Genomic DNA, 15,515 nt, shown 5'->3' with positions numbered 1-15,515 from the left:
AATTAGATACAATAACAAAATTAAATCACAAAATATATTTTTTTTTAAATTTAAGGAATATTAATGGGTTACTCCGTTATTATTCTTCTTTTCTAAGTACCATTTGCCTAATGTACTTGAGACGACATCTCTATACTAATATTATAAAGCTGAAGAGTTTGTTTGGTTGTGTGTTTGAACGCGCTAATCTCAGGAACTACTGCTCCGATTTGAAATATTCTTTCAGTGTTAGATAGCCCATTTATCAAGGAAGGCTAAAAGCTATATATTATTTCCGTATTCCTCCGGGAACGTGAACCAAGCGGTCGGAAGTTCATCGGTTCTTCGAACTATGTGACCTGCCCATTGCTACTTCAGCTTGGCTATTGTTATCGACTTTCCATACAAACTTTCAACCCCTATTTCAAGCCCCTTCTCTTTTTATTTTAGGGATAAAAAGTAGCCTTTGCATTTATAGTATTAGTATAGATTTTTTTGGTCAACTGCCTCATTGCTGGTTAGCTAGTTCAGCTACGGACAATGAGGTCCAGGGTTCGAATCCCGGGTCAGGCCAACAAAAACAAATTGGGATTTTTCTTACAAGGAAAATCTTAATAGCAGCCTGGAGTTGGGAAGTTGGCGGTGTTAGTACACCCCCGTGCCTCGGAGAGCACGTGAAGCCGTCGGTCCTACGCCTGATCTCTCACCGGTCGTGTCGGTCTGCCGTCCCATCGGATTTCGAGAGTAAGGGAAGAGAGAGTGCACCTGTGCTTGCGCATACACTTGTGCACTATAATATCTCATGCGTACATGGCTAATCTCATTACGAGATTAGCCGCCGTGACCGAAAAAAAAAAAAAAAGTCGGTCGGGAGCATGTTATTATTATTAGTATAGATTAAGCTCTATTTCGTTGTTTAGCGTGCTAATAATTTAGATCGGCTCAACCTGTAATCTTCATAACTGTTGTAGTTAGAGGAACTTGATGAGTTTCGCCCGCTTTGATACTTGAACCGATCACAGATTGCAGTTATGTGCAAGTTGGAAGTTATTCGCTCAACCTGCGTTCTGCGTTCCTTTATAAGTTTATATCCTAGACTTGGATGGCACGTGCCTGCTAATCGTTTGATCTTAAATACAACTTATAGAGCTGAATCGAAGTGCATCCATTGCGTAAATCTACCGTGCGTTGAAATTTATGACATTTTTGGGGGGGTAGTCTACGAGGAACCCTAAAAAGTCCAGGTCCGGTTGTGGACCACCCTACCAGCAAAGACGTACCGCCATGCCATTTCACATTCCGGTACGATGTCGTGTAGAAACCGAAAAGGGTGTGGATTTAATCCTCCTCCTAAAAAACTAGCCAGCTTCTATCATAGATTGCATCATCACTTGTGAGATTGTAGTCAAGGGCTAACTTGTAAAGAATAAAAATAAAAAAGGCACTTTAATTTTTTTATATGTATTGAATTATCTATACTAATATTATAAAGAGGAAAACTTTGTTTGTATGTTTGTTTGTTCGATTGTAATGAACAGGCTTAAAAACTACTGGTCCGATTTTAAAAATTATTTCATCATTCGAAAGCTACAAGTAACATAGGCTAAATTTTATTTTGGAAAAAAATAGGGTTAGGTAAGATATTTGGGTTTTTCGGACACAAGGTGTAAAAAATCAACCAGAAAAGTAGGGTAGGGGTAGGTAGGAGTAGGGTAGGGGTAGGGGTAGGCTAGGGGTAGGCTAGGGGTAAACTAGGGTTAGGGTAGGGGTAGGGTAGGGGCAGGATAGGGGTAGTTAAAAGTATACATCGAGTTTCACGCGGACGAAGTCGCGGGCGTCGGCTAGTACATAAAATATCATCAAAGTTGTTCCAGTTCAGGAGTGTGTAGGAATGTGTGTGTGTCTTCTTTAAGTGCCTCTCCATTAATGAGTATAAGTCAGCTTTCTAAATTTCTTCTTGTCCATGGCTAGGCGGAAAAGTTCTTAGACTGTTTTATGCCAGTCCACTGCCAAAAGTTTCGTAGCCAGGACTTCTTCCTTCTTCCTACTCCTTTTTAGCCTGCAATCTTGTCCATCATAATAGTTTGAAGAGATCTTCTGCTGCTTCATGGTTTTAACAAGCTCAGTCTTCTGACAAGAACCTCAATGTTAGACATTTACACCGGCTAGCTAATGCGGAGCATACTTATATTGTCCTGTATATTCCATACATGTGTACAGAATTAGAGAGCTGTGTTAGCCCAGTGTCGAATCCGGTCCAGGGCATGCACCTCCAACTTTTCATTTGCATTTTAACAAATTAAATATCACATGTCTCAAACGGTGAAGGAAAACATCGTGAGGAAACTTGCATACCAGAGAATTTTCTTAATTCTCTGCGTGTGTGAAGTCTGCCAATCCGCATCGAGTCAGCGTGGTGGACTATTGACCTAACCCTGAGATATTGCTGAGCTAGAGTCTCCTCTCAGAATGAGAGGGGTTAGGCCAATAGTCCACCACGCTGGCCCAATGTGGATTGGCAGACTAGTGAGCCGAATATATGATGATAATTATATCGTGAGACATATTCAGACAATTGTGATTACAGTGCTATAATTACGTAATACTGTAACAGAGAGAGCTGACCATTGTTTGATGAATTACCAACGGCCTAATCAACTTAACCGCTACACGTAACCGAGTTTGTGTTAGTTTGTAACAGTTTTAACATTACATATTAGTCTCCAAATAAATTAGATTTTATTATTGTTTTATTTCTTAATTTTATTTTAATTTATGTGAAGTTGTGCGCATTTTAAGAAATTAAATATCACGTGTCTCAAACGGTGAAGGAAAAACATCGTGAGGAAACCTGCATGCAGACCTCTCATGAGAGGAGACTCTTACTTTGGGTTTAGTTCAAATCACTATATCTTGGCAACTTCGTTCACAACACTCCCGATGATGCGCGTGGGCCGGGTGACATGTAGCAATGAATGAAAAACCCAAGACTGATGCACGTTACTTCCCCGCATGCACAATTTACACACGCGCATACTTTCCCCCTGTCGCCCGCATATCATGGGAGTTTTATCAATGAATTTGCCAGACTATAGCTTCAAAGTAAGCCGTATCGTATCCGCATATATTTATTCTACTAGCGACGACCGTTCGCGTGAAATTCCGTTACATAAATCCCGCTGAAACCTTAGAGATATAAAGTATCCGGTATATAGAGCGCAGTGATAGCCCAGTGGATATGACCTCTGCCTCCGATTTCGGAGGGTGTGGGTTCGAATCCGGACCTCCAACTTTTCAGTTGTGTGCATTTTAAGAAATTAAATATCACGTGTCTCAATCGGTGAAGGATAACATCGTGAGGAAACCTGCATACCAGAGAATTATCTTCATTCTCTACGTGTGTGAAGTCTGCCAATCCGCATTGGGCCAGCGTGGTGGACTATTGGCCTAACCCCTCTCATTCTGAGAGGAGGCTCGAGCTCAGTAGTGAGCCGAATATGGGTTGATGACGATGATATTCAGGGTATTAACTATCTACATTGCAAATTACAGCCAAATCAGTTTAGTAGTTTTGCGCGAAGTTAACAAAGTAAGTACACACACAAACATTTTCTTTTTTATTAGTGTAACCATCCTGCCAGCGAGTGTTGATCAACTTTTCAACTCCTGAGAATTTTTATGACAAATATCTTTGAATGAAAAGCTCAGTAGATATTCCATGACCTGATCATGGATTCGTAACCAGACCCTGGAGATCAGAAGCGACATAGGCTAACCACTGGACATACAATGATCTATCATCCTATGAACTCAAGGCTCAATAGCTCAACGGTAAAGACGCCTTATTTAAAACACTGAGAGGTCGTGAGTTCGATCCCCGCCCGATGGACTGTTCTCGTACCTCACTCATAACGTAGGCTTTTCTGACTAAATGGGAGACAAACGGGAAACTATACTAATATTATAAAGCTGAAGAGTTTGTTTGTTCGATTGAACGCGCTAATATCAGGAATTACTGGTCCGATTTGAAAAATTCTTTCAGTATTAGATAGAGCATTTATCGAGGAAGGCTATAGGCTATATATTACCCCCATTTTCCTACGGGAACGATGACCACGCGGGTGAAATCGCGCGGCGTCTGCTAGTATTGGTATAAAAATAAAAAATAAAATTGGTTGAAAAATATCGGTTCGAAATAAAAGTTCCATATAAAAATGTCAACATTTTATTCATAAACCAGTACAAGTACTTAAATTAGCACAGATTTACAGTATACAGACTAAAGTGTTAAGTACGAAGTTATCATACAAAAATAATCTATCATCCATGCAAATTGTACTCTCAAATTTAATACATTTTCTTTGCAAACAGGAAACATTTTTAAAACAGACAGAAAAACCTACTCTAACTCAAATAGACTTAATATACTTTCTTACATTTGTTCAAGCGATTTATAAATTTGCCTTATTAGATGATAAAAACAATCTAAAATATATCAAATTTAAATAAATTCATTCTTTTTGGCAAAGCAAACTTGTCTCTACTTGCTGTATATTTACCACGCCAATCTTTAACTTAAAATTAATATTTTATAACAATACAACTCAAAAAAATAAAAGCCGGATTTTCTATTCTATTAGAGAGTCTATTCCCGTAATTAGGTTTTATTCAGCATTACTGAAGTTACTGATTTTATCTAAACCGTTATTTTACTAAATTAGACGCTTTTGCTCAAGTACTGGTTGTAGAGCTGAAATTAATAGACCAGTTTTTAATTACATATCAGATTTTCCTTTAGCTTATTAATTAACTAAACGACGCAGTTAATTACTATTATGGCTGAGACTTATACAGTACAGCTCTACTAAAAGCAAATCTATTTGTTTTTAACATCTTTGAAGGTGGAGCAAATCTAAAGAGCACATATAAAATATCGTGTGTCTAAAAAGAGCCTAATTAAATTGTTATAAACATAGTGGGCATTAAAAGTACCTCATTTCTTTTTTCAGAAGTTTTGACCTGCAGGCTATATTTTGTGTAATATCTAAACTTAAAAACACAAACAAAAATTAATTTTGAAGTACCTAATTTCCTAAGAAACTGCTAGAATTTCTGAACATAACGAATCTCTTTCTAAGAATGTTAAGTCTTAAAACTAAAAAAAATATAGGAATGACATCTTACGAAACCTATCGATTTCTTTTTTATTCTTTACAATTTAGCCCTTGACTACAATCTCACCTGATGGTAAGTAATGATGCAGTCTAAGATGGAAGCAGGCTAACTTGTTAGGAGGAGGATGAAAATCCACACCCCTTTCGGTTTCTACACGACATCGTACCGGAACGCTAAATCGCTTGGTGGTACGTCTTTGCCGGTAAGGTGGTAACTAGCCACGGCCGAAGGCTCCCACCAGCCAGACCTGGACCAATTAAGAAAATCTCAATCTGCCCAGCCGGGGGTCGAACCCAGGACCTCCGTTTTGTAAATCCACCGCGCATACCACTGCGCCACGGAGGCCGTCAATGACGAATGTCAAACACAAACATTTACCCACAGATGCCCTGGTGTATCTATCTAGCTAAAAGCTATAATAAATATATATTAACCAAAACAGTTGAAAAAACATCCATTATCCACGTTTCTTTATTTAACAAAATATCAATTTCCAAAACACGAAACCCATGATATTTTTCGCTATAAAAAAGGAACAACGTTGTCATTAAAATATACGCTATTATCTTGTGTTACACTTTTATGTCCAAACATAAATTCTCCCCAAATTCCTTATCACACTGCCAGCGAAACGACTCTACTCGGCGCCATTTTGATCTCTAATATTTATTGTTTATGATATTTAATAAATATGTTTTATAAGAGCAGTGATAGCCTAGTGGATATGACCTCTGCCTCCGATTCCGGAGAGTGTGGGTTCGAATCCGGTCCCGGGCATGCACCTCCAACTTTTCAGTTGTGTGCATTTTAAGAAATTAAATATCACGTGTTTCAATTGGTGAAGGAAAACATCGTGAGGAAACCTGCATACCAGAGAATTATCTTCATTCTCTGCGTGTGTGAAGTCTGCCAATCCGCATTGGGCCAGCGTGGTGGACTATTGGCCTAACCCCTCTCATTCTGAGAGGAGACTCGAGCTCAGCAGTGAGCCGAATATGGGTTGATGACGACGATGTTTTATAAAGAAATTTATAAATACAAAATATCAAATAAAGCTGTTATTCCACCAAAGATGTACATCTAAACAAGACAAAGCTTGTCTGCATATTTATAAAACCGTTTTAACTAATGCTACCAGTAAATAGTGTAACTCACAATGAAAGTTGCTATAGGAATTTCTATATCTATATTCTATATCCTATAACTTTGCTTTTACGTAGTAACAAAAACTAATTACGAGTAACCTTTGGACATGTTGTCGGCAAACAAACTTAAGATCAGATATTAAATTACTTTAATTAATCAATTCTCTCAAAATAACATTTATTGAATTATCTGTTTACATTATTTTCCAAAACTACAGGCATACAGTAATGATGATGTTAATATTAAAAGAAAGATTAGAAATATTTATTTTGCTACTTTATTTTACTACAGATGATAAAATACAATTAACAGAGTTTGCTTTATCGGAACAGGATTATTTATTTTGTTAAAAAATATAAACAGCTACAAAATAAAATGTTATTATCATTAAAAATTGTATTTTCTAGCCCCAAAAGTAATTAAGATCTTTAGTTGAACGCCCAGTCTATTTGCACCACTACAATATTTGCCCATTAAGTTCGCAACTGAAACGTATTGTTTACGTCAAACTGTTAAAATATTCGCTAAACTTCGCTAATGGATAGCAAACATCACTAAACGGTCTCCCCAGGGAAGTTTTATTGAATTACTGTGCAAAGACATTTTTGACTTTTTTTATACAGAATGGAAATTTTGTGTAACCAAATTACCTATACTAGGAAGTTTTTGGGACTAATTTCTATTGTATGTATTGTATCATATCCATCATCATCATCTCCTTTCCCTTATCTCCATTCGTCTCTATTACTCGTCAACTCATCATCCACTCCCTTTAGGCTTCCAAGCGGTGGAAGAGGAGCGAGGCAGCGGAGCCAAGAATCAGAGAAATATTAACCAGTAGGATTGCACAAAATCTCCACTCCTCCTTAAGTGGACAGGGACTTGCGAACTAGTTTAAAAATTCATATAAAACCGGTGGAGCGGGGTTAAATTAATTAAATTTAACATTTATTTATTTAACATAGTCTATAACTCCGCTCCGGTGGACAGACACAGTACGCGACGCTCCGCATTAATCCGTTTCTCCGCTACGCTCCCTCGGCAGTCTTACATACATGTCCTCTTTTACACACTCCAACCAACTTCCTTCCATTTCCTCTCTTCCTTTGCCTTCCTCTCCTCCTGTGTCTTTCTAGCAATATGACTTTCATCCCTCCGCAATGCATGTCCAAGCCCAACTCACCTTTTACTCCTCAATTTTTCTGTCACTGGCACTACTTTCAGACTTCCTCAAATATTATATCATTCCTTGTTTTATCCATTCTTGTCAGGCCACACATCCATCTCAACATACGCATTTCGTTCACGCATTTTCGTTACCGCTCAACATTCTAATCTATTAGCCTCATTCGCACGAGAGTTAAAAAAGCGATACATTAAAACCCAGCGTTGGCGCTTTTATAACGTTTATAAGAGTATTGTAACCCATTGTATCATATATGCATTGAGGAATATCGTTCCACACGAGAGTCCCAGAAATACTAATCGACCTACATTTTTTAGTAAATCTTCTGTGGGCACGCTTGAATTGGGAAGTAAGCTGGTAATGAGTTACGAAATGAGTAATAAGGTGATGCGAAGGGACATTGAGAAGGATAGCCAAATTTTTACTTCATCATACAGGAAATAGGTTTCATATAACATTTTTTTATATATATTCCAGAGGTTTACGAAATGAAACTGGACATTGAAAACAACATACAATTTGATAAAAGATATTCGAAATATTATTGTATCCGTTCTAATATAATAAACAAACATTTTTTTATCTGAAAGAAGAATTTATCTTAATTTTATTTTGTTTCAATATCAACTACGATAAGCAGACACATTATTAATTTAGTTATATATTTTAATACACATATTTTACTTAATATAATTCCATATTGAGTATTGATCAATATATATTTTAAAATATAATATTTATTTTAATACGATTTAAAGCTTCAATTTTCTCTTATATAGATATATTATGAACTTTATAAGCGATAATATTTTTGAGTGTGCGAGTGAAATAAAAAATCATCTTGTGTATTATTTAATTTTTGTGCAAAATCCAACTACTTATTGTCAGACATCAAAAGAATGTTTGTAACATTCGACATATTATAATTATTATTTTAACAAAAATTACACACATTGCAAATACATAATTAGTATTATTATTTGTATATTTATAAATTTTGTAAAATCTCATTAAATTTTACAATAAATTCTTTTACGTTTACATGTCGAAGGACATTTGATATGAGATTATGTAAATTGCAAGTTTGATATTATATATATTATATTTTAGTAATATTATATGATATTTTCTTTTATTTTAAAAGTTTTTCTATTTTTTGTAAAAGACAACAACTTACAACATTTATTTAATCTAATGATAGCTTATAATTATATGTACATGACACGATCAAGTCTTGAATTTGAGATGTGCGTTTTTCGTATAAAGATTAATATATAAAATTATAAATATCATATAGTTATAAACGTATATAGGAATAAAAAGGGCGGTAACAATAAACAAAGTATATATATACAATACAATTTAAAAACACCAACAAGTGGATAGATATAAAGGGTTTTAGAAAAATGGCGATGATGATTTTTTTTTAACTACTAGTAAACCTCCATCGACTAATCACTAGTTCTACTATAAATTATACGGGTTACACATTTTTAACTTATGTTTATTTTAAACAATCAGAATCTAAGGAATTGTTTACATATTTCACATGCTACAACAAACGAATAGATCATATATAAGTTGAAACCTGAAAAGGAAACTTTCAGCTTTTAGATGCTGTTTAAAAGAGAGTATTGATAAATGATTAGGGATAATATAAATCTCTACTTCAACAGATACAGCTAATTTTTATAAATATATCCTCTACGCTTTGATATCACTTAATATTCATTTTAATATCTCTTCTACAGTAAATGGACATACAACCATTACCTCCTAATCGTATTCACCTACTGCTAAATCTTTGGCATCGCGAGAAAATCCAGTAGATTCTCCTTAACTTAACCTTTCACGTGCAATTCGGTTATTTGACGATGTTGTAACTGTGTGCAGACGGTAGTCCCTTCATCTGTGGAAGAGTAGAAATATATATAATCTGATTGCATTTATATATTCTATCATTAAAAACCATTTTTAACCGACTTCCAAAAAAGAAGGAGGTTCTCAATTAAAAAATAAAATAAAATATTTATAACAAAAAAATTCAACCGACTTCGAAATCACACAAATACCCTAAAAAGCGACAAATAACATCGTTTGTACTACCTTCTGATCACTTTAAAGACGGTGTGGTTAATCCGTTTTTTTTTAAGAAGAAGATCCAGTACTTTATGACTTGATACAGGATTTGAATCTAGGAGGTAAACTACTGAAACCATTAAAAAGGCTGGTGATTTAAATCTTTGCTTTTTTTTTGCGCACGTTACTGTGCGTATAGTATGGAGTGTAGGCAGGACGAGCAGCAAGAAATGAAGCAGGATGAGTAACATGACCACACGACGTTTCTGCCTACTTCCCACGCCGCACGCTTCTCACGCAGTTTGTGGCGGGACCTTTAAGCTCCGTTTTACCCTTTACCTTGAATTCAAGCAGCTCAACGGTGTGTTCTGTTGGTCGTTCTTGGTGACGTTGATGTTGGTGGGAGGGCATTTGTTTAGAGGATACCACTGCGCGACGGGTTTCCTCGCGTTGTCCAACATCTCGAGCCAGTGGTCGCGGCCGATGCCGATCAGGGAGGACCCTATTGCTGTGCAGCCGATGAGTTCGTTTGGACCGATCCTGGTAGAAAAAACGAAGAATGTTCAATACTCTATGTCAGGGTTTCTGAAAGTGAGGATCGTGAACCTCTAGGTGTTCGCCATTTGACAGTAGTCAACACACGGGGGTTGAATACTTCAGATACCCGTCCTGGGGGGGACGCGACACTATTTAGGTAATGGTGGCTTAGGTGGCTGAACAACTAGCAGTAATCCCTAATTCTCCGTTGATGAAACTATTCAAGATGTTTGGAATAAGATGTCTTTGATTGATTTTTGTGAAGCGAGTCAGGAAGAATATCCTGAACTGTCACGCAAAGCGTTGTATTTTCTTATAGCCTTTCACGTATCTCCATTAAGGGCAGTCATTGCTGGACATAGCTCTCCTGTTAGGGCGAAAACCACGCTCTTAAGTCGCTGTAGCTTGCGGCTGCCTGCCACCAGTTATATGTTAGGTCCACCTACTTTGACATGAACAGCCCACTGCCACTTCAATGTACTAACCAGGTATATATAGGAATATACTCCGCCTATTGCCACTTCACTCAGTGAGCTCTGTCGGCTTATGTGTGTAAAACAAACTTACGTTATTTTCAAGTAGAAGTAGATACAATTAAAACGTGCATTTTTAATGTTCTTTCTTGCATGTGGAGTATTAACACATTGATGATCTATTTTCGCGAAATAAGCTACATAGGTAATAGGTATCTATGACTTACAGATCGTAATCGATGACCTTGACCAGAAGTGTGACGTCATACACGTTCTCCGCGGGCAGGTCGAAGACCAGGGCTTCATTGTACACCGGGCTCAGAGTATTCTTCTTTACAGTCGTCTTTTTCTTCTTTATTCGTTTGCCTTGGCAGATGAGACAAATTTTCACATAGGGATCTGTAACAAAAATGTTTTTAAGGACTCTTTCTTGGACAAATTCAAAAAAGGAGTTCAATAGACACTTTGTCTTCACTCCTAGATATGCGCAGACTCCATGATATATCCAAGATAGATGCCAATTTCAATTTCTTCTAGAATAAACTTTTAAATTCAGAATGAAGTCTAGAGCTCTTTCTGTACTCTCCTCAGCACCATATCTTAAAAGCTTCTAAAAATTATGGTACTGACGAAGAGCCAGTACTTCTCATTTCTTAGTTTTATTTTCAGTAAGTTTTAACCCTTCACCGAAACTTGAAACAGAGCAATTCTAAACTAATTCTTCTTAACTCAATGGTCACATTCTGTTTTATGCTACTGTTTTGAATATTGTTGGTGATGGTACCATACTATATTTATTACGTCACTGTTTCATTCTACCTGAAGAAACGAATATCTGAGGAAGTCTTACCTGAAGATCCGTTAATATCCATCGCTTTGAGATTCCTTCCCTTGATCACCGTCACAGTAAGTCTGCCAGCAGTGGGCAGGTAACAGAGAGACAGCATCAGCTCTCCAAGATCTTTCTTCTCCTGCAACAAAGGTATTATATTAGGCGTTTTGATGATTTTAACTTCGAAGGAACACGAAAATTAAAGCCATCCAGTTTTTAAGTTATTATGGAGTGCTCTAAAAGTTAAATATTTTGGGATTCCTACATTTATTGAAATATACATAAAATCAAAATTTTTCGAAATTGACGTGAATCGAACCAATGCTTCTATGGATATCGTGGTTAGAGTGTCTATTAACCACCGGTTACTGTTTCGACAAATATAATAAGAATATGGGATTTCAGTGAGTAAATACCACATATGTGGTTAATAAGATCCAGGAATTATACAGAAGCTGCACCGCTAAGTTTAGGAAAACTCACTGGGTACTTTTGACACTGCCAGAAAACGAATCCTACGCCTCGAATATCAGAAGGATGAAGAAAAACCAATACTTAAAGAAATCCTAAATCTATACTAATATTATAAAGCTGAAGAGTTTGTTTGTTTGTTTCCTTAAACGCGCTAATCTCAGGAACTACTGGTCCGATTTGAAAAATTCTTTCAGTGTTAGCCCCATTTATCGAGGAAGCCTAAAGGCTATATACTACCCCCGTATTTCTACGGGAATGGGAACCACGCTGGTAAAAACTCGGGGTGTCAGCTAGTACTAAATATTGCTGGATGCAACAAATATCAAAGAATGTTAAAACGACAAAAATAACTACAGAGATTCTTTACTTATTTTTGTTGTTGGTGTATATCAAAACAAGTTTGCTAGAAAAATTCACGTACAAACAATGGTTGTCAGGGTTATATCTCAAATGAAATTTAGTTTTATGTGTCGCCGAGATGTGTGGATAGTGTCACCCGACTAAATAAGATAAAAGCTAAGGTATATGACAGCGGACTACAGAGATGGATGAGATACAGAATCGAGAATCCAATCTACTAAGCTTATGAAATTTAGATTCAGGTATTTTTTTACTAATTTCGTTACGTCATATCTTTATTTTTCTCTGTTCATCATCATCATCATTATCAGCCGATGTACGTCCTGGACAGCTGGACATAGGCCTCTTGCCTTCAAGCACAATGGTCTCGAGCCGCCAACATCCAGCGGCTCTCTGCAACCCGCTTGATGTCATCGGTCCAACTAGTGGGGGGTCAACCAACACTGCGCTTTCCGGTGCGGGGTCGCCATTCCAGCACCTTGGGACCCCAACGTCCATCGGTTCTTCGAACTATGTGGCGTGGCCATTGCCGCTTCAGCATCGCGACTCGCTGAGCTATGTCAGTGACTTTGTTTCGTCTGCGGATTTCATGCTCATTTCCTATTCGATCACGCAGCTAAACTCCAAGTATAACTCGTTACATCGCCCGCTGAGTGACTATTAGCCTTCTAATAAGGTCCTCCCATAATTTTGTTGTGTAATTCTATATTGGTTACTCAGGATAGGCGGAGAGAGTACCTTAAGTGGCAAAGTTTTAAGAGCGGTTGGATTCATCACCGAGGGGTGATGGTTCGACCCTCACCGCACAGTCTTTCCCGACTAGTTAGAGGGAAATGGGAATATTGGTCATATTATAAAAAATACGGCAAATATTCTTTTTTTTTTAAAAAAAAAAGGGGAGTTTTAGTAGACTATCAAAGGATCCATTAACCCTAACCCTAACCATAGCGTTCACAAGTGCGTGACTCCACTCAAGGTCATTCTCTGCCATTCTAGGGTCTTATTTTGGTTACAGTTTGATTTGTTAATTATGATGTCCTGATAAATGTTGTGTACCTTTGTTCGATATTGGTTTTCTTATTTATTAAATCCACTTTGGAAACTTTTGCTAAAACTTGTATCTCTAACAATTTAGCCCGCTTCCATCACCGGCATCGTCACTTAACATTTATGAGATTGCAGTCAAAGACATTTTTCAATTTCATGTAGGATGGTGCGGGTGACAGTTCGTTTCACTCTTGAAAGTTTGCCGCGAGTCACGATAATAGTACGTATTGTGAACATCATACAGGCCACTGTCACCGTGCCCATGCTATTTGAAAAACACTTTAACTTGTCATTGAATAAAAACAAGATCATGATTGAGAACCCCGTGCATATTTGTAACTACTTTAATTTATAAATTACTAGTGGACGCCCGCGACTTTTTCCGCGGGGAACTAGATGTAAACTTTCAACTACCCCTACCCCTACCCTATCCCTACCCTACCCCTACCCTACCCTACCCCTTATTTTTTAAATTTTTTTCTGTCATAAGAACCTTCTCCTGACAATAAATAACAAACACATCAAAAAAAAACGTGCCCAAGGGATATATGGATTCATTTTTATATATAGATTTTGACTTTATGAAATTTATATTACCATGATTATCGTTTATCTACGGGATAATCGAACTTTTTACGACTATCATTCTCCGGCCATTTTTAAATTGGAGGTTGGAGGAGGAGGAATTGGAGGTGTTTTAGCTACGTTTTTAGTGCTATAATAGTACTAAAAAGGCTATAAAATAAAAAAAATGGTTCAAAGGAAAGGTGCTTAATATTCTCATAATGATATTCCAGATTTTTACGAGAAAGATTTTAAGATCGAGGCCACGGGTCAGCATTATTGAGCCAGTGATTAATGACTTCTGATCTTGCTCCCAATACGATGAGAATTCGATTTTTTATTAGATGAAAACATGATGAAAATGCCAAAACAGAATAATATTTTGCAAACGGTGAAAATATTCAATTCAACACGTATTTTCAAACGACTTATACACTATAGTCTGGTAAGTTTGTTGATGACACTCCCATGACATGCGAGCGGCGGGGGGAAAGACTGCGCGGGTGTGAAATCGTGCGGGGAAGTGAGTTGTATCAGTCGGCGGTTTTTCATTCATCGCTACAAGCCCCCCGGCCCGCGCATCCCTGCGATTACATCAATACAATAACCCCGCATAATAATCGATTCATTCCTTTAGAAGCTAATAGGACACAGACAAATACAGACATACATAGCAAACATAGAGTACTTTAGAAACCATTATTTAGTAATTTATATTACAATTTTTTTCAGACTCATAAATAGATTACAAAAAACCAATTTCGAACAAAGGTCACACACAACATTTGTCAGAACAACTTAATTAACATAACCTTTGGTGGAGTCATGCACTTGTAGGGTTAAGGACGTCCTTAACAGGTAACTAACATTCCCCTTTTCCACTGAAGTCACTCTCCCCGCCTATACCAAGTAACCCATAAAGAATGACACAACAAGAAATGTGAACGGCTCGAACGCCACGAGCATACTGAAGCCCACCGTACGACGAGCGCCTTGCATCGCATGTTGTTCCCGCCAACCGATCGCTACCCCTCTCTAACTCCCTACTATTTACGGAAACAAGTCGAGCGACGTCATATCCGTCTCAAACTACTATTTCCTTCACTATTATATACCTGTCGGGGTTTAATAAGAAATGTTTCGATATCGCTGATTGTTACTTGTAGTGTACATAAATGGTTCGCAATCCTCTAAGGGACGGAAAACGTAATAAGTTTAGAGTTGGCTCTGTAAGAAACTCCAATCTAAATTGCCTCAGCCAATTGGTGCCCCACGGGCAAACGAAAAAAGGGCCTCCTTCAAGATGTTAAAAGAAAAGATACGGGATAACAAATAGGTGGATGACCTCTTTCCTCTACTATCAGGCTGCCGGAAAAATTGCTTTTAACAGAGAGTTGAACCTTTTTTAACATTAATATTTTACCTTATTAAATCGAGATCGAGTTTCTTAATTTCTATAATATTCCATTTAAGCTATTAATATTGTTATCATAGAAATTTATAAAATATATATTTTGTTAGAAGAATAACCTTTGTTTAACATTGGTTTTCTTATTTTCGTTATCCACTTTTATCCACTTATAAATAAAATAATATTTGCCATATTTTTTTATAATATAACCAATATCTTGTTCCCCTCCAACTAGTCGGGAAAGGCTGTTCT

The 15,515-nt window shown here is 37.1% G+C and overlaps 1 protein-coding gene across 4 annotated transcripts in view; it reads right to left on the bottom strand.

Annotated features, from left to right (window-relative positions):
* Positions 1–4,194: 4,194 nt before the first annotated feature.
* LOC112049775 (synaptotagmin-10) overlaps positions 4,195–15,515 on the bottom strand; it is a 97,142-nt gene continuing 85,821 nt past the window's right edge. For 3 of the 4 annotated variants that reach the window (XM_052888769.1, XM_052888766.1, XM_052888767.1), the window contains 4 exons: positions 11,426–11,546; positions 10,803–10,974; positions 9,905–10,105; positions 4,195–9,395 (listed from right to left, as the gene is read on the bottom strand). In XM_052888769.1, the coding sequence (XP_052744729.1) occupies positions 9,392–9,395; positions 9,905–10,105; positions 10,803–10,974; positions 11,426–11,546 (498 nt within the window). In that variant the 3' untranslated portion in view covers positions 4,195–9,391. Of the gene's footprint in view, positions 9,396–9,900; positions 10,106–10,802; positions 10,975–11,425; positions 11,547–15,515 lie in introns of those variants that run through there. The other variant, XM_052888768.1, reaches the window with a different exon arrangement.

Source organism: Bicyclus anynana, chromosome 23 (assembly GCF_947172395.1).
Source record: "Bicyclus anynana chromosome 23, ilBicAnyn1.1, whole genome shotgun sequence".
NCBI classification, from domain to species: Eukaryota; Metazoa; Arthropoda; class Insecta; order Lepidoptera; family Nymphalidae; genus Bicyclus; species Bicyclus anynana.
Note: the sequence above shows the minus strand (reverse complement) of the source record. Positions and strands in the feature narration are given on the sequence as shown.